The sequence below is a fragment of the Brienomyrus brachyistius genome, chromosome 5 (genome assembly GCF_023856365.1).
Source record: "Brienomyrus brachyistius isolate T26 chromosome 5, BBRACH_0.4, whole genome shotgun sequence".
NCBI classification, from domain to species: domain Eukaryota; kingdom Metazoa; phylum Chordata; class Actinopteri; order Osteoglossiformes; family Mormyridae; genus Brienomyrus; species Brienomyrus brachyistius.
The window spans coordinates 21,698,714-21,722,561 of NC_064537.1; the positions used below are offsets into that span (position 1 = coordinate 21,698,714).

Consider the following 23,848-nt stretch of genomic DNA (forward strand, 5'->3'; position numbering starts at 1 on the left):
GATGAATATGTTAGTACAACACTTGAACATGAAAATATTTAGAAACGTTGAACAGCTTATAACAAGAATTTTGATATTTTTGCCAGAAATGGTTACTTTCAACACTTTATTGCTGTTTTTAAAAGGATCAGTTTTTTTTTTTTTTATTAAAATGAACTTTGTCTTGAGAGTTAAAGGTTAAAAAAAATGTAATCGTAAAAGTAATACAATATTCTGTAATTTTAAAATCATTTTTAAAGGATGGCCTAAATATTTGAGAATTGTGTAATAACTGTGAAACTAATGAGCAAGTTTTAAAATTATATTTTCCATGTAGGGAAAAGCATTAGTACTAAATCGGTTTATTCTTTTGTTTTTTCCCACAGAATTTTGTATAATATATTTTGTAAATGAACCTGTGTTGTAAGTTGTAAGTATAAAAACAGCGCTTGTCGTTATACCACAACCATGTGGGGCATAAAGTTAACGAAAAATAGACAAAGAGTAGCTGGGTTATTTATGCTATGAGATGTACTTACAATACATAAAAATTATTACATAAAACTTTAAATCAGAGGAACATGTCTCAGGAATCACATGAAATATAGCTAAATAAAAAAAGTTAGAAATAATCATTTTTGAAATTAAAGTAATAATTGTGTTCTTCAAACTTTGCTTTCGTCGAAGAGTCCTCTATTTGCAGCAATTAGAGCATTGTAGACCTTGGACATTCTAGATGTCAGTTTGTTGAGGTAATCTGATGAGATTTCACCCTGGGCTTCCGGAAGCATCTCCCACAAGTCGTATTGGCTTGGCAGGCACTTCTTACGTACCATTTGGTCAAGCTGCTCCCATAACAGCAATAGAGCTGAGATCCGGTGACTCTGCTGGCCGCTCCATTATACACAGAATAGCAGCGGACTGCTTCTTCCCTAAATAGTCCTGGCATAGTTTGGAGCTGTGTTTGGGTCATTGTCCTGTAGTAGGACAATATTGGCTCCAATTAAGCACCATTTATATGGTGTTGCATGGCATTGCAAAATGGAGTGATAGCCTTCCTTCTTCAAGATCCCTTTCACCCTGTACAAATCTCCCACTTTACCATCACCATAGCAGCCCCAGACCATCACACTGCCCCCACCAAGCTTGACATACAGTATGTCGGCAAGCACTCCTCCAGTCTCTTTTCATTTGATCGGTGTCTCACGAACGTTCTTCTTTGTGATATGAACACCTAAAACTTAGATTCATCAGTCCATAGGACCTTCTTTCAATCTTCCTCTGTTCAGCGTCTGTTCATTTTCCCATCTCAGTCTTTTCCTTGTATGGCAATTTCTTTTCAATTTTGCCTAGAAGGTTTGCATCTTGGAGGTGCCTCTTCACTGTTGATGTTGAGGCTGGTCTTTTGCGGGTCCTATTTAATGAAGCTGCCAGTTGAAGACCTATGAGGCGTCTGTTTCTCAGGCTACACTCTAATATATTTATGCTCTCGCTCAGTCGTGCAACCGGGCCTCCCTCTCCTCTTTCTATTGTGAATAGAGTCAGTTTGTGCTGATCTATGAAGGTAGTGGTACACAGCATTGTATGAGATCTTCAGTTCAGCAATTTCTCACATGGAGTAGCCTTCGTTTCTCAGAACAAGAATAGACCATTATGAGCTAATCGAACCCATAATTGCTGATGCCCCAGATACTCAGCTAGCCCAAAGAAAAGCAGTTTCATTGCTTCATTTTTCATCTGTGCTAATATAATGGCAAAGGGGTTTTCTAATGATCAATTAACCTTTTAAAATGATGAACTTGCATTAGCAAACACAACATTCCACTGGATCACAGGACTAACTGTTGATGATAATGGGCCCCTGTACCCCTATGTAGAGATTCCATTAAAAAGTAGCCATTTCCAGTTATGATAGTCATTTACAACATTAACAATGTCTACATAGTATTTCTGATCAATCATACACACACAGAGACACGGGTTTGTAATTATATCTTTGTGGGGACTCTTCATTCATTTTTATGGGGAAAACCCCAATCCATGAAAAACATGATGACCTTAACTGCCACCCAGCCTTAACCTTAACCATAAGTAACCAAACAAAATACATTTTTGGTTTTTTGATTGCATTTACAGATCTTTGTGGGGATCTGAGAAATGGTCCCCACGATGTAATATGAATATAATCCACACACACACACACACACACACACAATGATGTATTTTTGGCCCCCTTGGCAAGCAGCACAAAAATATATGAAAAATGCAAGATGCAAAGATAACTGTGAGATCACTGCTCAATATCATGATAGGCTGCCTTAAACACCCTTGGCGTCCTCCAAACCAACACTGTACATTTTACGCATTTATAAGTTGCTAAACTTTTTGTGTATCATGTGTCATTTTCTGGCCCTGATATGTCATCTGCATCTTTCGCAAAACTCTAAAAAACATCCCTTTTAATTCCTTATGTTGACTCCACAATGTATGTAAATTGATGTGGAAAGTTGCAATGCAGAAGGGTCAACTGTTAACTGCCTTGCTTAGAGATTCAAGTCTTAGGTTTGGACCCATGAATTATGATATTTTAAGCCACATGAAATATTAATTGTGTAATTAAGACTCTTAAGTTTAGATGAAAGCATGCTAACTTCAAGCCTCTATAAGAAATACATACTCATTAACCATTTCCAACAAAAACAGGGTTAACGATCACCTTGCTAACAGTGATTTTAGATTACAAGAAGAGCGCACAGACAACTGTTCGGCATGGAATATTTCAAAAATATGTTTGGATTTTTCAGCTACATCAACTCATCACTGTCATGACAATGTCAGACATCCCACCTCTCCCGCAAATTCCGGGACTCTCCTACAAATTGACAGTAGCTCCCTGACTCCTGCAAATGAGGCGCAATGTCTCGGAAATCTGCCGTTCTGCTACACAATTACGGTAAAATTAACCAGCGAGAAGTTTTACTGATGGCCTGCCAACTCACCCCTACCTCAGTCGGCATTATATATACAGTATTACCATAATACCAACCAAGCATTGGCCAGCACCCCCACCCTCCCAATTGTCTCTCATCTGCATCCCTGAAATTAATATCCCTAAGGTGGGATGTCTGTCTGCTATGTAGCGTAGGTGGTGCCAACCGGCTACTTTGGAGTAGTGAGGGTGGTGTCATCAGTCAATTAAGTAATAATTATCCCCACCTGAAGGTGGTCTGTTTAGGCCCTGCGCCTCACTTTCCCATTGGTGAACCTTGAGATGATCTTTCCCAAGAGTAAGCTGCTTAGCTAAGGCTGTAGCTCAGTGCTCCTTGTCATTACAACATTTCAGTTCTTGTTTTCTTGAGTCCTTTTGTAAAAAAAAAAAAAGAAAGAAAGACAAAAAAACCCTTTGAATTCCCCCAGCTCTGACTCCTTTTTCCTCCATGCGCCTGAATCTGGAACCAATGCCTACATAACAATAATACAGTATGTTGCACTTTCTTTCATATACTTTAGTAAAGGATAACTAAACATTCTTAGCTAAGGTTTTGATGAAATTTCTGCCTGCAAAATGACACAAAAGCAAATCCAGCTCCGAGGATCAGCGAACGTGGAGGCGGCTAATGCCCAGCTACACATGACTGGAGACTGACAAAGCAAATTATGGGTGTACGGTGAGAGACATCAGTCCAGCTCTTAGTGTTGGGCTGGTGTTAAGGCAGCAATTCATTTGATGGTCTCTCCTAGCCTGCTGTCAGGCCAGTGAAGTCGGAACAGAACGTACTGCTGACCTTTCCTGCAAGGCCAATCACGCACGTTGCCAGAGATTAAGGCGGGACTGATTGTTTGGGTTTTCCACTTGTTATTTTCAGGTGATGATAATTGGAGCTGTTGTTTAAATGTCAAAATTTCATGACGGCCTAGTGGATATGTGGACGAGAACCCATTTTAAGTGGGGTATTTTGATTTAGTGTTTATCCAAAAAACTTCTCCCGGTTGGCCTTTATAACTGCATGACTGTTCGTTTCACATATGGTTTAGGCACCGATGACTCTACAGTATATCTGCATCTCTACCCTTATTTGCTATTTTTGAAACTTTTCATAAACTTTTCCGAACAGAGCAGTGAATTTTGAACTGCCAATGACTGCAGGGTAAAAGCGTGTGACTTTTAAGAGGTGAAGTATGACACACTAAACACAGGTTTCAGGTTGACTTGGGGTGACTGTGCCATCGACTAGGGAACGGCCTGTCTTTAAGACCACACAAAACGCCACTCAGCTAGGCTTAATTCAGTACCGTCCTGATTAATTTCTGCAGCCCTGTACAAACAAGGCACACGACCTAGTCAGTATGAACAGAGGGAAAACTGTCAGGGAGCACAGAGCCCCAGTCCATGCTAACAGAAAGTCCAAACATCCTGCCTGTAATCACCCCTGGCGATGCGTGGTTAGAGGTGGGCAGGGGGGGAGACCTCGGCCAGGTGGGGAGGGAGTAAGCACAGCTAGCATTTCTGCGCACTGTTAGCATGCTAAACATCGCCTGTCAGAGCACTCAGAACTTCACGTCACAGAATTGGGCTCAGTGCCGTGTCCATGCAGGTGTGTGGTCGCCCTTATGCGGCTACTGGCCCTGGAGGTGTGATGTGCTTCATCAGAGGTGGTCTTCCTTACATTTGAGATTGAGTGCGGTAAGACCCTGCAGAGACAGCACTGAAATAACCCATGACCCCCCCCCCATTACACAAATAGACTGTACAAATAATTCAAATTTTTTTTTTTTTTACCAGAAGCTGAGCAATATAAAACAACCATGATGATGTGAAGTGAAGTTTGTGTTGGAAATAAAGACCAGAGCTCCATCGTATGGTTCTGAAGATTATGAAATCTGTTTCCCTTTGACAAACACTTTTTAAAAAGCTCGCATAAAGGAAATAAATGATGTCTGATAGGTTTCCATGACTCACACATGGCTTGTGGTTTGTGATTTTTATATCCCATCTCACCTCCTCTTGTCCAACGGCATAACTCAAATCAGAAATACTGAGGTGTATAATTTGTGGGAGTCTACCACGGTAAAGATGTAGGGCGCAGATTGCCAGTGAATTTAAAATATTTTAAAAGAACTGGTAGATTACTTAGAATTGCATTCTACAGAATTACTTAAGAAAAAGTGTATTTTAGCATGGAATAGTGGTTCATTGCTCTGTATGTGTGTCAGGATCAGTCCTGGCCTTGTCTGTCATTTCCCTGTTTGGCCAGCTGGTGTTGCTAGCCATCCCGTTCTGTGTTCCCCAAGTGCCCCTTGCTGTAGTACCCTAGTGTGTTTCCCTGCACCTTGGGCAGCCATGTGGTTGAATGGGCCGAGCGTGCAGTAACAATTGTGCATTCTTACTCTTATGGGTTTCAAACTTGCCAAAGGTCGGCCTCCAACTGCTGTTCATTCTCATGATTAGTCTTGTTTTCCTGTGTTTTACTATTTTAGCATTGATTCTTGTTGTTGTGTTTTAGTGACAGGATGCCCCTGCTTGTGTTCTGTTCTATAGTTGTGTTGTACTCCTTCAATCTCCTGTGTTAGTGTTTCCTAGTCTTTACTTCCTGTTGATTGTTAAGGATCAACAACTGTTCCTTGTTGCCCCTAGTCCTTAGTGTTTTATTTGTTTTAGTTCACACCTGTCCCCGTGTTTTGCCCTTGTAATCTATTTGCGTATTTAAATATCTGCCCTTGCTCTATTGCACAGTCGGCCGTTGGGTTTGTTCCAGCAGGTTTACAGACTGTCTTTCTTGCCTGCATTTGTCGTACTTATTTGGTGTTAGTTCTTCCTCATATTTCGTTTAGCACTCGTTAGTTCTTGTTTTACCCTGCTTCCTTTGTTTCACCTCTCATGGTCACTCTAGTTTTTGGTTTTTGTGAATTCAGTGATCAATAAAATCCCCTTTGTCTATTAGCCCCGCTGTGGATCATTCTTCCATACTTCCATCTCGTATTAACAGTGTGGACTTTGCATGTTCTCCTTGTGCCACGTTGGTTTCCACTTGCAACACAAGGACAAACAATGAGATTAAGTGGAATATCTAAATTTCACATACCATGCAAGTTGTGATTGGACTGGCAAAAAACCCGGTGCTTCCGTAGATAGGCTTTAGGTTACCCCGACCAGCATAAGAAGTTACAAGATATATGGAATGTTTCTTAATAAGCTTAATATAAGATATTTACTGAAATATAGCATGAGTCAAAAGTAGACATACCATTATTATTTTACAAAAGTAGGTATACGTTTTTTCTTTTACAAAGTAATGACCAGAGTTGGATCAGGCGACGTGGCAGCATTGACTGGCCCCCACATTCACCTAACCTGACACCCATGGACTTGGTAGGTATTATGGACACCCATGGGGGGTGTATTAAAGGAGGACGTTTTTGAGAGGAAGCCCCACACAGTGAGTCAATTGGAGGAGTTCATCTTGCTAGCATTTGTGGCCATTGATGCTAACCGGGTGCTAAAGTGTATCACAGTCTCAGGGACAGGAATGCATCAACATCGATGGAGGACATTTCGAACACCTAATCAGTACTAATAAAAACCTACTTTTGGCCCACGCTGTATAACTTAGACCAAAAAAAGAACTAGCTCATTGTAGTTATTAGCATGATGTTTGGTTTTGTAAGACAATAGTCAACAACGCAGTTTTGTTTATTATACGTGACACAACACAAATGACTTAAAATTTGTTGCACTCATCACCGCGCCCTCATTTACAACTGGGAAGCGCAAAAAAAGTAATTTCAACAGTCATGCACAGCTGCACAGCTTTGAAAAATCGATCAATGTACTCAGCAAAAGTGCTTTCCCCCTCAGAGTGAAACAAGCCAGATTATATGCATTAGATCCACATAAATGTCAACCACTACTTAGTAATTATCCCTTTATAACAGAGATTACAGCCACTCATGGGTGGCAGAACAACACAAGAAAGCTAACAGAATGTGCAATTATTTTGTTTGTTACATCCCAGAGAAAGACTTTTTAAATATTAACAGTCTTCTGTATAGTTGGACATTGAGACTAAAGAAGTCCATCTAATGACCAAGAGCAGAATTTCGTTGAAATGTTACCACTGTAGCCTTTAAGACATCAAAATGCACCGTTTGAATGAAACCTAAAACACAATAACACAAGAATCATGTGTAATGTATGAAAACTTAACGTAAATTAATTGAGGTACATTTTTTAAGTTCATTTTTCCCCACTGTCTGATTCATGGCAATTGGGCTTATGACCTTCAATCACATGAAAATGAGAATAATCTAAAAATGTGGTTATTTATTATGTGTATGTTTATGTGCGTGTGTTTTGATGTGTGTATGTAGCTAAGATTTGGCTGTAACCCCGCCAACCCACTGAGAGACCACAGCCAACCAATCGACCATCCAAATTGCTCCCTTGTTAGATCTTCAAAGGTCTTTGTAGCAAACTGAAAAAAAAAACAAAAAAACAAACCGAAAAAACACAAACAGCTGAAATCTTTATCTAGCTGGGTCACGAAAGAATCAGGAATATTTGCCCTTTCAACCTGGGAGGCCCACAGATTTATTATTAAGATCAAGAAAGCTTTGCGTTTTATCATCAGAGCCCCATGAAGACATTTCGTATGAGCCACCCCCAGCTGCCTGCTTCCCTAACATCTCCAAAAGCTTTACTGTGCTCTATCGGAGTAATTTGTAGCTCCATTTCACAAGGAAAGGTGAACAGAGAGTGATTCAAAAACGTTAGCTTCTAGTGGAAAAACAGGACGGCCTGAAATTCACAAACACACCCCCACTTCTTTTGAAGATAAGTTAATCTGATACACAAGCGAAGGTATGACATAATGTTCCATCCAAGAGCACTGATTAAAAAAATAGCAAAAATTGCACAAAATCTAATTTGGCCCTCATTCAAAAGACATAGTTTCCTAACTAACACATTCTTTTTTTTATGCACTAAAAGAGTGTAAAAAGGTATTTTCATCTCCATTCTCTTGAGCGTGATCTTTTTTCTTCGATTAGGATTACCATAGCGTTAATAATAAGTACTAATCAATATACATTAATAAATACCATATAATATTTGGATTCTGATATATTCCGTATATTAGCCAATTACAATATAGATATTTCTAGGATATCAGCTTAGTCTCCCAGCACCGCTGGAAAAATGGGCATTTGGTTAATGGCAGCGTCCACGGAATAAGAGTTACCTGAGTGCATTCACAATCTTTATCTGCATTTGAGAAGCCTGCCAGGAGAGGAATCTGGGTTATTTCAGGGAATTAGAAACTAGTTCAGAAGACAATAACCTGAACATTATCCGAAAGCCTTAATTTAATCTCTAAGCAACAGAAGAAAACCCACACAGCATTCAAAGATCGTACGGCCAGAACGGAATTCTGTTACACTGGCTACCCAAACGGAGAAGGAAATACGCTTTTAAAAAATTGCAGAAATGACCTTGACTATAAAACTGGTAGCCGGCACAGATATATTAAATAAATAAATATTTAAAAGCATAATTTGGCAGATCATTTTCTTTTGTGTGTATGTATATATGTTAGTTGTGTATGGAAAGTGTGTCTTTGAGGAAAAAAAAATCACCACTTCCGTTACTGGAGTTATTTTTGTACGAACAGATGAGACAAATCCAGGCAGAAGCTGGAGTTTTGGAGACAAAATGAAAGTTATATGAAAGCCTTGAATCAGATAAAAATGCATTGTATGTCATGAGAAATTGCACATTTGCTTCTCATTCAAAAACTCCATGTAAGTAAATGGTTTGCTCATCAATACAACAAAGGCAGCCACAATAAAATATTGTGAGTTTTTTTTTTCTTTGAGAGGAAACCACTCCATTTAAAAGCCTGGTTTTCCACCACAGACAAGCTATTATCTTCATGGGGCAACATGAACATTCAGCTACTATTGCTGGTATGGCTCTTATCTCCAGAACATAATTTTACCCCCATTTCCTTTCTGAACTTCGATATCACATCCTACTGGCGCCCGACATGTATTGTCGCAGTATTAGTCCAGAAAATTACTCCAAGGTCAATTTAATAGTTAAAGGGGAAGAAAGAAATAAACAATTATCACAAGCAAAGCGGAAATTCAAACACAGGACACATTTCCCTGCTTTTCTTCCAAATGTTCAGCTGGGACACTTCAGTGAACTTGTCAATAGCACAAGCTTTGTAGAGAAACCACTTGCATGCCCTTCATTTTCAGCAGGAAGTCTTTAATAAGAAAAGGTGAAATTCAGTTCCCCAAGGATCTCCAATATAATACTTTTTTTCTTTCCATAGCAGAGATTACTGAAGCTCTTAAATGACAAATTACTTTGTTAGTTGGTTTGTTAGTTCATTAAACACTAACACACTTGGACTTTTGATTTGTTATTCAGTTTGTTACAGAACTGACTCTCCATTCATTTCAATGGGGAAAACTCTAATCCCAACATGACGACCTTAACCCCTACCCAGCCCTGATCTTAACCTTAAGTAACCCAACAAGATACAAGACTTTTGGGATTTTTAGTTTTTTAATTGCATTCAAAGATCTTTGTGGGGACCTGAAAAATGAACTCCCCAAAATGTTAAAATAACAGGTCCCCACATTTGGTCGCCACAATGTTCCACACACACACACACACACACACACACACACACACACACACAGACAAAATATATTGAAGTACTTCTTTTTTGCCTAGTTTTACAAATTATAGTGTTTTTTCATTTAGCCGCTTTAAGTAAACCAAACCTGTTCTATTATTAAAGATATATGCTATGCAGCTAAATATTCATTATGATTTTTATTAAGGTTATATATCAAATGCAAAACAGACTGATTGTGCTGTCTGATGAAGAAAATGATTATTTTTTTTCTATTTCTTCATGTGCTTGTCTTTAACAAAAGAAAATCACAGAAATCCCACTTTGAGCAGCCAAACTTGTTTTCCCGCAGCCAGTGGTTGTTGTTTACTGCGTAGTTCAGTAAAACCAGAATTTGGGCCAGATGAGGAACCATAAGAAGAAGTGAAATGCTTGGCAGCTCAATAAAACAAAAAGGTTGAATCTGCAAAGAGGGAGATATGGAACAAACACAGACAAAATAAAAGCTGTATCAATGTGTAAGCGAAGAGAGAAAGGACCGAATCAAATGTACGTCAGCTTGCCAGTACCTGTGTGTTTCATGCACAGGACACTCTAGCTGTTAGATTCATAAAAGTAATTTGCCTTTCTCATGCAGGACTGCATGCAAATATAGAAGACGGAGGGTGTTTGATAGACGCTTTTCCACTGCATCAAGTACCGAACTTTTGGTACTAAACAATCGGTTCTGCCTGTTTTCCACTGACTTCCAGTCCAGTACTAGCACCCGTATTGATTGGTGATGTGACTTGTGCCAGAAGGGCTCAGGAGGTTGTGCCCATTTGCAGAGTATACAAGTAAATTGATACTATAAAATGTCTCTTATAGGTGATAATACATTTCATGGTCTGTGTAGTAAAGATTGTAAAAGAACAGGCTGATGACTGGCATCCCGTCCAGAGTGTATGCCTGTATCATGCCCTCTGTTGCCTAGGCTCCAGGCCCCTTCATGACCCTATGGTAAGCTTTTGGAAAATGGATGGATGGATGGATGGATGGATAGATGGATGGATGGATGGATAGATGGATATAAATGTAAATCAACAAACTGACATTACATAGCTGCCCCAGAGAGTTTTCTTTAAATTTCTTACTAAACTACTTCAATTTGCGTTGGCCCTATAAATTTGCCAAAACTCATAATGGCCCTGCCATGAAAATATGAGGCAAAAGTAGCAAATAGTACAGACACCGAAGTACATTTCAATGCCTCACTTAATTCATTTCAATGTTTAATTTGAATTAATGCAATACAGCTAGCTACAATTTTCTAGATTTCACACCATGGGTTAAACTAACAATATTAAGAATGTTATTAGAGATGTTTTATGGTTCTCATGCTTACATGTTAAACATCAATAAGCCATTAAACAGACTGCATGTACATAGTGCTTTTCTACTCCTACGAGTACTCAAAGCGCTTTGCATTTCATGCCTCACATTCACCCATTTCATACACCGGTGGCAGAGGCTGCCATGCAAGGTGCCAACCTGCACACCAGGAGCAACTTGGGGTTCAGTGTCTTGCTCAAGGACACTTTGAGGGGGTCAGGAGGAACCAAGGCTCAAACCTGCAACATGCTAGTTGCCAAACGATAGCACTACCTCCTGCGCCACCATCTTCTTCCCTATTAACCTGTTAACTCCATATACTCCCAGATTCCGTATCATGACAAACGGCTTATTACGCCAGTCTGCTGTTAGCATACAGTACCTGGGCTTAACTTATATAGCTTGGTGAAACTGTATTCTGTTTGGATACTGAGTCCAGTCTTATCCAGCAGATCAGGAAAGATAAATGGCATATTCCCTTTTATAGTCACAGCTACAGAAAACTTGAGTGTAACCACAATTTGAGATATTACTGTATCGCACTGCAGTATGACTAATCAAACAATTATATTTCGTTAAACATATTAGGAAGTAAGTCATTGCCATGGCACTACTACAATTAACCTTTTTTGGTAAAAATGACTTTTCCATTCAACTGTGGATGAACTGCAGACACGTCAAGATATGAAAAGCTAGAAAGGCTAAACCAGAAATGTTATAATATCCAGGCCATGGCTGCATCAGGAGCTCTGAAGAATGAAGCCACCACCTACGCAGATCTAGAGATCCAGATCCCAGTCCTTAGGAGGTCTAGGGTCTCGTACTCGAAAGAAAATTCTGTGCTATATACATGTATTTATATTACTGTTATTTAAATGTAAAATAGTGCTATGATGTGATTTTTCTTTTCCAGCTGAGCTGGCTGGACACAAGTCCCTAATTGGAAAGAACGTGGAGGGATACGATCGTTTTGTTTAGAACAGAGATGGTCAAAGGCATTCTTTAACAGGCGGAGAAGGGATCCAAATGCACATTTCAGTAAGATGGATAAAATGCACTGCATTGAAGTAATTAGGCGTAGTTCACCAGGAAGAAAGCCTCTGTAAGTATTAGTGATGCCACTGGGCTCCCTTGCACAGGCTAGAATTACAAAGGGAGCTATTATGCTGTTTTAATCCTGGCAACACTTCTGCATGAGTTTATAGGCTATTTCTTGTATCTGTATGAGAATAGAATCACTCTGCTTACTCCATCCATGTCGCTTTTGTACTATATAAATAAAGACGACCAGTATGCACATTTCAAAGAAAAATATATTGGTGCTAAAATGGAGAAACGGCGTGTTTTTGGCATTACTGATAACGGCCAGTGATTGAAATTCGTGCACCAGTTTTCCTAGTTGAATTTAGAAAATGTTGATTGGATTAAAAAGGGGCAAAGCAGGAATTAGGAAGTCAAAGTATTGCATTAGACAGCCGTATCATAGGTTGAGTAAATGGTTGAAGGAAAAATCTGCTTCCATTCAGTGCCTAATTAATTCTGGGGAACTCCATCCACCTTTAGATGAACCCACTATTTACAAATGTAACACAGCTCCTTAGTTTGGAATTGTTCCTATGAATTGAACTGAAACCTATATGCGGATTCAAATAGCAGAACTGCACAAAATACCAGCATGACTGCATCACATACTGTGGACTGTGATTGCAAGAAACAAATATTCATTATCTGTAAACAAGCTAAATGTCAGTCCTTAATATTTTTTGCAAATATACCTATTTAGTACCCAAGATGCAACCTGAATTTAAAAAAAAAAGAAATTAAATTAAAATAAGAGTGTAAGCAGCAGGTCTTATTTATATTCTAAAGAAAACTTTTTTTAAGTGTTTTAAGAGCTTGTGTAAATGAAAATGAATCATTAAGGTAAAGAGCAAGCATCAGATTTCCTGTCCCCCTTAAATAGTGCAGGTTGGGGGAAGATGGAGAATGTGGGATTATTTAATCATCACTATCTGCTGTTCCTTGACCTCTAATTTTCTACCAGGAAAATTAGGCTATGTTCTCTGCCCAAAGTGGTCCTATTATATGAATAAGTCAGTACAGACACGTTCACTTAGGAGACGAGGAGACCCCCAAGCAGCTGTAAGAAGTACGTCGTTGAGGCAGGAATTTGTTTGTGCTGTTTCTCTTTTCTGGTTGCTGAGAACCCACCCCCCACCCCCCCACAAACACACACACACACACACACACACACACACACAGTGCATGCAGCTCTGGATAAAGAAGGCAAAGAAGCGATTCTCACCATAGTGATTCTAGGGAATGTTGATTGTGCTGGCAGGAGCCCCCCAGAGAGTGCGCACCCATCACCATTCATGACGCAGGAAGCATACCAGTGACACTCTTTGTTTTGTTCTGAAACAATTATTTAGTTTGATTTTCTATGTGTCATATAAAACAATGAATCAACCTACCTTTCTTTGTTTTTTGTTTAGTATATATAGCCTATAAAACCCAAAAGGATTATCTATTTTAACGGTCCTTTGGCTGTATGATTTTTTTGTCAAAAGTGTTCCGTTGCATTAAGAGATAAGCAACTAGATAACAGGAGCCAGCAAATTTTATTTATTATACAAAAAGTTGTTTCTTGAAACCCTTGAAGATATTCGGGACTGTAAGCAATCAAATACGTGTGAGAGTCTGTGACTTCCTTTTCATTTTTTATTTTGTAATTTTGTTCTGTTTGGCCATTTGCTCGCATGATCAGAGCTTTTCCCCTCGGCCCCCATCCAATCACAGGCATGATCAGGGCTTTTCCCCTCATCCCCATCCAATCACAGGCATGATCAGGGCTTTCTCCCTTGCCCCCATCCAATCACAGGCATGATCAGGGCTTTTCCCCTCATCCCCATCCAATCACAGACATGTTCAGGGCTTTACCCCTCATCCCCATCCAATCACAAGCATGATCAGGGCTTTACCCCTCATCCCCATCCAATCACAGGCATGATCAGGGCTTTACCCCTCATCCCCATCCAATCACAGGCATGATCAGGGCTTTACCCCTCATCCCCATCCAATCACAAGCATGATCAGGGCTTTTCCCCTCATCCCCATCCAATCACAGACATGTTCAGGGCTTTACCCCTCATCCCCATCCAATCACAGGCATGATCAGGGCTTTACCCCTCATCCCCATCCAATCACAAGCATGATCAGGGCTTTACCCCTCATCCCCATCCAATCACAGGCATGATCAGGGCTTTTCCCCTCATCCCCATCCAATCACAGACATGTTCAGGGCTTTACCCCTCATCCCCATCCAATCACAGGCATGATCAGGGCTTTACCCCTCATCCCCATCCAATCACAAGCATGATCAGGGCTTTACCCCTCATCCCCATCCAATCACAAGCATGATCAGGGCTTTACCCCTCATCCCCATCCAATCACAGGCATGATCAGGGCTTTTCCCCTCATCCCCATCCAATCACAGACATGTTCAGGGCTTTACCCCTCATCCCCATCCAATCACAGGCATGATCAGGGCTTTTCCCCTCGGCCCCCATCCAATCACAGGCATGATCAGGGCTTTCACCCTGGCCCCCATCCAATCACAGGCATAATCAGGGCTTTCACCCTGGCCCCCATCCAATCACAGGCATGATCAGGGCTTTTCCCCTCCCCCCCCCATCCAATCACAGGCATGATCAGGGCTTTTCCCCTCCCCCCCCCATCCAATCACAAGCATGATCAGGGCTTTCCCCCTCATCCCCATCCAATCACAGGCATGATCAGGGCTTTCACCCTGGCCCCCATCCAATCACAGGCATGATCAGGGCTTTCACCCTGGCCCCCATCCAATCACAGGCATGATCATGACTTTTCCCCTCGGCCCCCATCCAATCATAGGCGTGATCAGGGCTTTCACCCTGGCCCCCATCCAATCACAGGCATGATCATGACTTTTCCCCTCGGCCCCCATCCAATCACAGGCATGATCAGGGCTTTCACCCTGGCCCCCATCCAATCACAGGCATGATCATGGCTTTCACCCTGGCCCCCGTCCAATTACAGGCATGATCATGGCTTTCACCCTGGCCCCCATCCAATCACAGGCATGATCAGGGCTTTCACCCTGGCCCCCATCCAATCACAGGCATGATCATGACTTTTCCCCTCGGCCCCCATCCAATCACAGGCATGATCAGGGCTTTCACCCTGGCCCCCATCCAATCACAGGCATGATCATGGCTTTCACCCTGGCCCCCGTCCAATTACAAGCATGATCATGGCTTTCATCCTGGCCCCCATCCAATCACTGGCATGATCAGGGCTCTTCCCCTCGCCCCCATCCAATCACAGGCATGATTAGGGCTTTCACCCTCGGGCCCATCCAATCACAGGCATGATCAGGGCTCTTCCCCTCCCCCCCATCCAATCAAAAGCATGATCATGGCTTTCACCCTGGCTCCCATCCAATCACAGGCATGATCAGGGCTCTTCCCCTCGCCCCCATCCAATCACAGGTATGATCAGGGCTTTCCCCCTCGGGCCCATCCAATCACAGGCATGATCAGGGCTCTTCCCCTCGCCCCCATCCAATCACAAGCATGATCAGGGGTTTCCCCTCGCCCCCATCCAATCAATTGACTATAAACAAATATAAATAAACAGTACTGTGGAAAAGTCTTTGGCAGCCAAGGAAAATTATGTCTAAATGATTTTCGTGTTGATGTAAAACTATGTTATTGTGCCTGTCAGAGTGTGTCAGTTTAGCCATTTTAAAACCTCCAAAAATCACACTAGTATTTGAACCAACCGTCCAATGCATTCATGCATTTCTTGACTCGACCACTAGCCGACTGTGTATAGCTAATAAATATCCCATTGACTTTTTTGAATTAATTAAATTAATGATTTAAAGGAGCTGTTGGTGAAATCTAACAATTACATTGAATAGATGAAGTTTGGGAAGAAGATATGGGTGACTTTTTGCAGAACAGAAGAAATCTTGACTAGTTTTTGTGATAATCTTAATTTGCTTAATGTAGTAAACATTTCTTTTGACTGCTTAAAGCTTTTGCACAGTAATATATATATATATATATATATATATATATATATATATATATATATATATATATAGATAGATAGATAGATAGATAGATAGATAGATAGATATTAATATAACCTATACTGTATGTTGTCACAGGTGTGTGACAAATCAGGTGTTCCAGTGGAGATTTAGAGAAGCTTAAATATGTCTTATTATTTGCGTTAAAGAATACTCATTCAGCGGTGTTTACGCCCTAGGAATTGTGACGGTCCTCTGTGCTTGGTCTAAGTCTGGATAAGGCAAGGGTGCTTTTATTCATTAGGGAGTTATTTTGCTTAGGTTTTATTGAGAGGTTCCCCGTGGCTTGGCTCCACACTGAAATATTGTCCTTAGTCTTTTTTGACACAAACACAGGCCAGTACTGAGACCCTGGCGCCAGTTGAAACTAGGGAATGTGTGTGTACGTGTGGGTGTATGTGAGGGAGAGGGCAAGAGAGACCGAGCGAAAGAAACGGGTGGACAATCCGTAATGTTTAACTAAACTACATTTCGTTTGCGCATGGAGCGTAATTTCAATGAATTACTACTCTGGACCATCGAGTGTGAAGATGTCAGGACGATATATAACGTAACATTGATTTGAAGGGAATCCGCTATAAAATATTATACTTTTTTATGCCATGAGCATTGACGTTATTTTCTTTAATGCAGAAGGTTTCTTAACACCGCACTGTATTCACAATGCTGCAGAGACACATTAACTATTTCATGACGCATTTTTATTTGTTGGCGTGAAATCTGATATCCAAAAATAACAAAAAAAATAGTTTGCCAGTTTATAAATGCGTAGCAGCCAGTTACCAAACTTCATAACGCACATGCCATTGATTAGTCACTTTCCAATCAATAGTATCTTTTTAAGAAATTATTGTACTTCAGATGGGCAGCAATAATTTAACGCATTAATTGTATCATAGTATAATAGGATGTAGAGCAATCTTTCACAGAACTGCCTTGTTTCGCTTTACGAATGCCAAAATATATATATTTTTGCATATGTAGGCTATTAGTTCTGGCCATTTTTTTCAAAATTACTTAAGATGCATATCTTGTTGGCACGAGAAAGCATTAAAAAAAATAAAACATACATTTGTGGGTAATAGCAAAGTATATCGCACTAATGGATTTATCTTGGTGTTTGCTGAAATCTGTTACAAAAGGGACAGTCATTTGTAACAGTCGCCTAAGCGCTAATCCATTTTAACGGGGATGCTATACTACGTTATTTTTTCAATTGTGCTGTTTAGCAATCAGGCAAATAGCTGCGTTCCCCGGTTTTGCCGTCTGTCAGAAGTGTTTATGCACTAGGCACCATCGTACCCTGTGACAAATTGAGTTGTGAACATTAAGCACTTTTTATTACTCATTGAGTTAGGGCATTGCTTCTTTTATTGCAACTCAATTCGCAGGTTTCGTGCGATATAACAGTTTACAATGCAGCCGGTTAATTTTATTCACATTTATTTGCGCTTTTTATTTAGGTTAAAATTAATGAAGAAAAATAACTGTAAGAGGCTTACTTTGCCTATTACGGTTTTGGGTAGGAGCGTACTCAGAGAACAGGAAAATTGCCAAATCATACGTGAAAGAAAGTTTAGCACAAAACAGAGGCAGATTACCAAGAACCTGGCTCCACTGAATTTCTGGACCGACGCCCTTGTAAAATTTCGTCTCACAGATGAGCTGCTTCAGAAAGAATGCTGACGTTTCTGATTTATGATTTATGTAATTCTTTTCACGAGTGTCATTGATTTTTGGCGCGCGAGCATGTGTTCGAAAAATCAGCTATAGTCTTCTGGATAAGTTATGATTGCTATCATTATTGTTATTATTATTGTTATTATTATTATTGTTGTTGTTGTTGTTATGGTAACTACTAATGCTGTTACTACACTGTTATTACTTGCATTGTCAAATTTTTATTGTTGCATCGGACAAGCCGGCATAGAAAATGGGTGGATGGATGGATATATGAATGGATGATGCTTAGATGGATTATTTTATTATTTTTATATATTTTTTATTACCAGCAAATGTTTTCATATTGTAAGAATAATCATTTTATTACCTTTTACATTTGGCAGGAGTTCGTAAATGAATTGTCTAAACGCCAAGTACAACAACTTATATAGTTCACTTCTCATGGTATCTGTCATCGCTATCAAAATTGGTTAATGACAAATTAAACAACTGTGGAGGCGAATCCACCGGTAGAGGGCGAACAAAATCTAGTTGATCGCAGCCGGCCATCCTTATCCCCACCCCCCACTTCGCCCCCGCCCCCAAAGAGAAGGAGGTGTCGGGGGTCTCTGGCAACAAACCTATATTCAAAATGAGTTTATGGATTACATCACAGCCCGTGTGGATAAATCAGACGAGCCAGGTGATTTTCAGATTGGCGTCCAGTAAAAGAAAAAGAGAAAACATGCTGATACGTAGAACTCAGTACTTAACACTGAGAGACGAAGACCTGAATCTGTTGACGCACGTGAAGGCGCACAAGAGAGTGACGGTCTCCGGCGGCTTTTGATGCTGATACTCCTTTCTTGCAGAAAAGAGAAGTTCCTCATTGCACTTTTTCTTTCATGAAAATACGAAGAGGCTAATAAATTAATCTTGCCATGGACTCTGCTGTCACAAGACAAGTCGTTCTCGGACCTTTCCACTTCACTTTCTTCAGTTAGAGTCGCCGATTGTGATTTGCGCACCGACCTGAACTTCAAGAATTATAGATGAGTTCAACTGGAGATCATCAGCGAACCTAGTGTTTTATGTTTGACAAAATAATAATTAGACAAACACGGATTTCATCTTCTGACCCACAAGTAACTGGATGCTCTTCTCAGACTTGTAAGGATTATTTAATCTAAATACGATTCTGTCGCTTAAGAGAGATGGATAATTCTCAATATTTCCTCGCTTTGTATGTGCTGGTTTTATCCCTTGGTCTGAGGATAGAAGAAGGGATGTGCCAACATTACTTCCTCCTCCGCCCCATCCCTAGTGACAGTTTACCAATTGTGGAACTTAAAGAAGACCCGGACCCTGTCTATGACCCAAAAGAAAAGGATCTTAACGAAACAGAACTGAGAAGCATTCTCGGCAGCAATTTTGATTCACATTTTATGTCTGTAACGCTAACAGAGGACAAATACACGGGAAACGATGATCTGAGTTACCCGGAACTCAAGCTGAAGCCCATCGGGGCAATGCCGAAAGAGATAAAGTCGATGGAGTTTGATATCCAGGTTGGCAAGAAGCACAAACCGAGCAAAAAACTTAAACGGAGGCTGCAGCTGTGGCTGTGGTCCTATGCGTTCTGCCCAGTCGTTTATACGTGGAACGATCTCGGGAACAGATTTTGGCCACGGTATATAAAAGTGGGAAGCTGCTACAATAAACGGTCTTGTTCTATTCCAGAAGGGATGGTCTGCAAACCTGCCAAATCGACCCATTTCACGATCTTGAGATGGAGGTGTCTGCAGCGGAAAGGAGTTTTGAAATGCACTTGGATACCAGTTCAGTACCCGATAATATCAGAGTGCAAATGCTCCTGTCCGAACTGATTTTCATATATATATATATAAAAGTTTTATAAATATAAATCATAGCTACATTGTTATTTTTGATACGCACTGCCGAGTGTAGGAATGTATATTTTATGTATATGTGGTGCCATTAAAATATAAACTTGTAAAAAGGTCAGTATTATGTATAACCAGCGTCTACTGTATTTGTTGAACATATCTTGGTTGTAATGTATCTTTATATTTATATTGAAGAGAACTTCGCATTGCGAAGCATTAAAATATGTTTATCGAAGGACTTTAAAGCTGTTTTCCATTCTTCGGAAAATATGGTTTTATGAACATCAGACGACTATATATATATATATATATATATATATATATATATATATATATATATATATATATATATATATTACAGTGAAATTCTGCAGCGCGAGAGCAGTGAATATAAAGCAAAATTTGGAGTAACTAGTATTTATTCTTTATAGCCATGTAGTACACTGTCAGTAAAAAATAAAACCACTAAAACGAAACTGTCAAGACTTGGTGCTATTCTTCTATCGGCAATTAAGAGGGCGGGGACTTATTTCACAAGCGCGTCTTGTAATTCGGAGTCGGGCGCCGGTCCCTCACACCTGCTGCTGCGGAAAGCTGCAGCGAAATCGCCCCAGCCTGCGTCTCCGAGGAAGCGCCTCAGTGCAGAAGCGCCAGGCATATTCGTCGTTAAAATCATTGTCTTCTCGTACCCTAGGACAGTGCCCGATAGAAATGTGATCTATCAGAATCATTAAATATTATATATTTATAAACATTCGGCGTAGTGGAATGTTATAACTCTATGCAAATATTATATATAGCATAAAGCATTCATATTAACATATTCTAAAAACTTCATTTGCATTCCCGAAGTCCAGAAATGTTAAATCCGGTGACAAGAAACCTTTCAGAAAGATGTTTTCTTTGTATGCACTGTTCAGAGAAAATATCTAGAGGTGTGAAGAGAAACAAAGCAGCGGTTCCTATAATACTGATGTACTTCTACTCTAACTCCAATGCAGAGTTTCAAAATCTTGAGTGCTACATGCTGCCGACTGTTGATACAGACTGATACAGAGTCGTCTTTATAACTGTGTTGATAAGGGAATTAATTTACTGAATACGTTACTTTCTGTGCTTCTAATACGTTTGCGATATCCGAATTGCAGAAAACTAGTTATATTTGTTTATTTGAATCTTTTGTTTAGAAGCCTCTTGCAATTTCTAGTGTTAAGTCACACACAAAAAGTTGCCAACTCAACATGCGGATGTTCCTACAATAACTGTAAAGAACCCAACCTGACAGATCAAATGCATTTAAAAGCAAAGGGAAAACCAACAATCACTCTTCCTTATTAGTACACTTTCTATCCGTAGCTTGTTCTCATTAAATGCAATTTTCCCGAAGACTGGGGCTTATAATGTGTTTTCTGCAATTTAGTGCATAAGACTCACTATATGACTCACTGCAATAATCGAATGAGGAGGATTAAAATGCACCAAGAAATATATATTCACAGAAAAAAATGTCGCTCGAAACAAGGCTTGTTTGCACTGAGGTTATGTGGTAATCCCTTATGTACAGAAAAATGTCCAAATATGAATCTTTTAATATAATTTTAGCTTGCCAACACATTTTAATAATATAATTGAGATTACACTGGAAAATGGAGCAAAGGCATTATTTTCAGCAAGAAAAGCCTTCTACCCACTGACAGTCTGAAGGGTCTTTGTAAAAGGATTAAAAAGTTAAAGACCTCCATTTTAAGATTCTTTCATTTAATCAGTGTGGCGCCTGAAATTCATGCTGGATGGATTATCACATGTAAAAATATTCCCATGTCTGCTGCTTTCTGTCTGCAGACAAAAAAAAGTCTAGACTTTTAAAGGAGCATTAAGCTCTGTTTAGTTTCTGTTGTTGTTTGCCAATTACGGAATTGCTTAGTACATTCCTTAATAACATACTGATTTTCTTTCGCCAGCACTCTGAGATTTCTAAAAGAAAGTAAATAGATTTGTACCTGCTTCTCCCCATCTTTTAAAATATCACAACTAACGCTGAAATTGTTCAGCAATTGCTCCACACTACAGCCCTCTATTGCATGTACAAGCTCATAACATGGAGAAACATGTCAGCTGTTGTCGCCAAAAACATGGAATCGCCTCAGGGGTCCAGGCTTTTAAAACACCCGCATGCTTTCTTCAATACTAGGACAGAGTACTCGCTACCCCTTGCGTTGACGTAATATTTGCGAGAATAACATGAATTTATTTATTGTAGCATTGGCTCTTGCTGATGGATCCCAGACAAGCCTTTTCATCTCCCTTTCCCATCTTTATTTGCAGCCTGGACCGTACCGGCACAGTCCCAGAAAGAGCAACTGCTCAGTGCAGCCAATGTCACACTTTTGCAGCTCTGGATGTGCTACTTCAAACATTAAGTCATTGAGGGTGCTTGGACCCTTCTGGCAGGTGGCTATATATTAAGATCTCGGACTTTGTATTCCTTTTTATTACTCCTCCTTGGCAATTGAAAAGGAGTCTCTCTGCTTTTTTTTCATGTGGGCTATTCTTTATAATTTTTCTATGCTGTTCAGACCACAGCAAAGTCATTTAAGATCTTCTGGAACTGCCAGAGTGACAGCATCTACAGTCTTCTTCATCGCTCAGAGTACGATGTACCATGACGATTTACAGAACTGCTGTAGTTAAAGCAATTGTGTAGTTTTTTTTTTTTTTTTTTTTGCTATAAATAAGTAATATCTTTACATATTTTTCTAAATTCCTTTTATTTGAAATAAGTTAAAGGGCTCTCTGAGTTGCAGTGTTGCATCACTGTCCTTCAGTGAAACAACTGAGATTTTAGTTTTTGGGATTTATATTTTTAGGAGTATTTACAGGAATGATGCTATTGCATCTTTCCATATCAGACTGTTATAGACCTCTTGATATTAACACTGCCAATAGTAACTAAAACAAACTAGCAAGAATAGAAAGTAGAACAAAATATCACACATATGTGGGGTATGTGCTAACCACTGCACCACCATATATATATAAAGCAATATCTATGTAACAATTAAATTATAGAGGAATTGAAGGCCACAGAAAAATATGGATTTTACATGGTTTTATAAGAAGAACAATATTCCATCCATCCATCCATCCATTTCCCAAACCGCTTACCCTACTGGGTTGGGGGGGTCCGGAGCCTATCCCGGAAGCAATGGGCACGAGGCAGGGAACAACCCAGGATGGGGGGCCAGCCCATCGCAGGGCACATTCACACACCAGTCACGCACACATGCACTCGGGCAATTTAGCAAGTTGAATTAGACTCAGCATCTCTTTGGACTGTGGGGGGAAACCGGAGTACCCGGAGGAAACCCCACAACAACACGGGGAGAACATGCAAACTCGGGCACACATGTAACCCAGGTGGAGACTCGAACACGGGTCCCAGAGGTGTGAGGCAACAGTGCTAACCACTGCACCACCATGCCGCAAGAACAATACTCATCCATCCATTTTATTATCCAGTACAGAGCCTGAAACCCATCTCTACAAGTACAGAGAGCAAGACTGGTGCATAATAAAAATGCACTAGAGAAATGTAATGTTTGTTCTTCAGAAAAGGCCTGGTGAAAGTAAGCCTGTCCTTTTGGATCTCATGCCAAGCTGATCCTACCTGATGTGAGCAGAAAGCTGCTATGAGACCACACATGATGTTTCATTACATGCAAAGGCAACGATGCACATGGTCTTCAGTGACCTTTCTATTGAGTTTGTCAATTTATGGAAGAGAACAGAGATACTTTATTAATCCCCATGGGGAAATTCTCTTTTCGCTTTGCCCCATCTTGTTCTCCATACAGGTGAGAGCAAGCTTGCGGGTCACAGCCAAAGGGCAGCCACTTGTGGCACCCAGAGAGCTGGGGATTAATGGCCTCGCTCCAGGGCCCATGGAGAGGTGCTTATTCTGCTGATACTGACCCCAAACCAGCAACCTTTCCATCGCAGGCACCGAGGCTTAGCCCACTGCGCCGCACACCATCCTCGCTTGTGTCGTTATTGCGATACATCTGTATATCCGTACATCATTATCGGGAAGACGCTGGCTGAAACTCTTCCGTCCGTGTTACCTGCGATTCACCTTCTATACATTTGTC

General features: G+C 40.3%; 1 protein-coding gene across 1 annotated transcript; it reads left to right on the top strand.

Annotated features, from left to right (window-relative positions):
• Positions 1-18,433: 18,433 nt before the first annotated feature.
• nog3 (noggin 3) lies at positions 18,434-19,939 on the top strand. Its single transcript, XM_049015644.1, has one exon. The coding sequence runs from the start codon at positions 19,008-19,010 to the stop codon at positions 19,677-19,679; it is 672 nt and encodes a 223-aa protein (XP_048871601.1). The 5' UTR covers positions 18,434-19,007; the 3' UTR covers positions 19,680-19,939.
• The last annotated feature ends 3,909 nt before the right edge of the window (positions 19,940-23,848 follow it).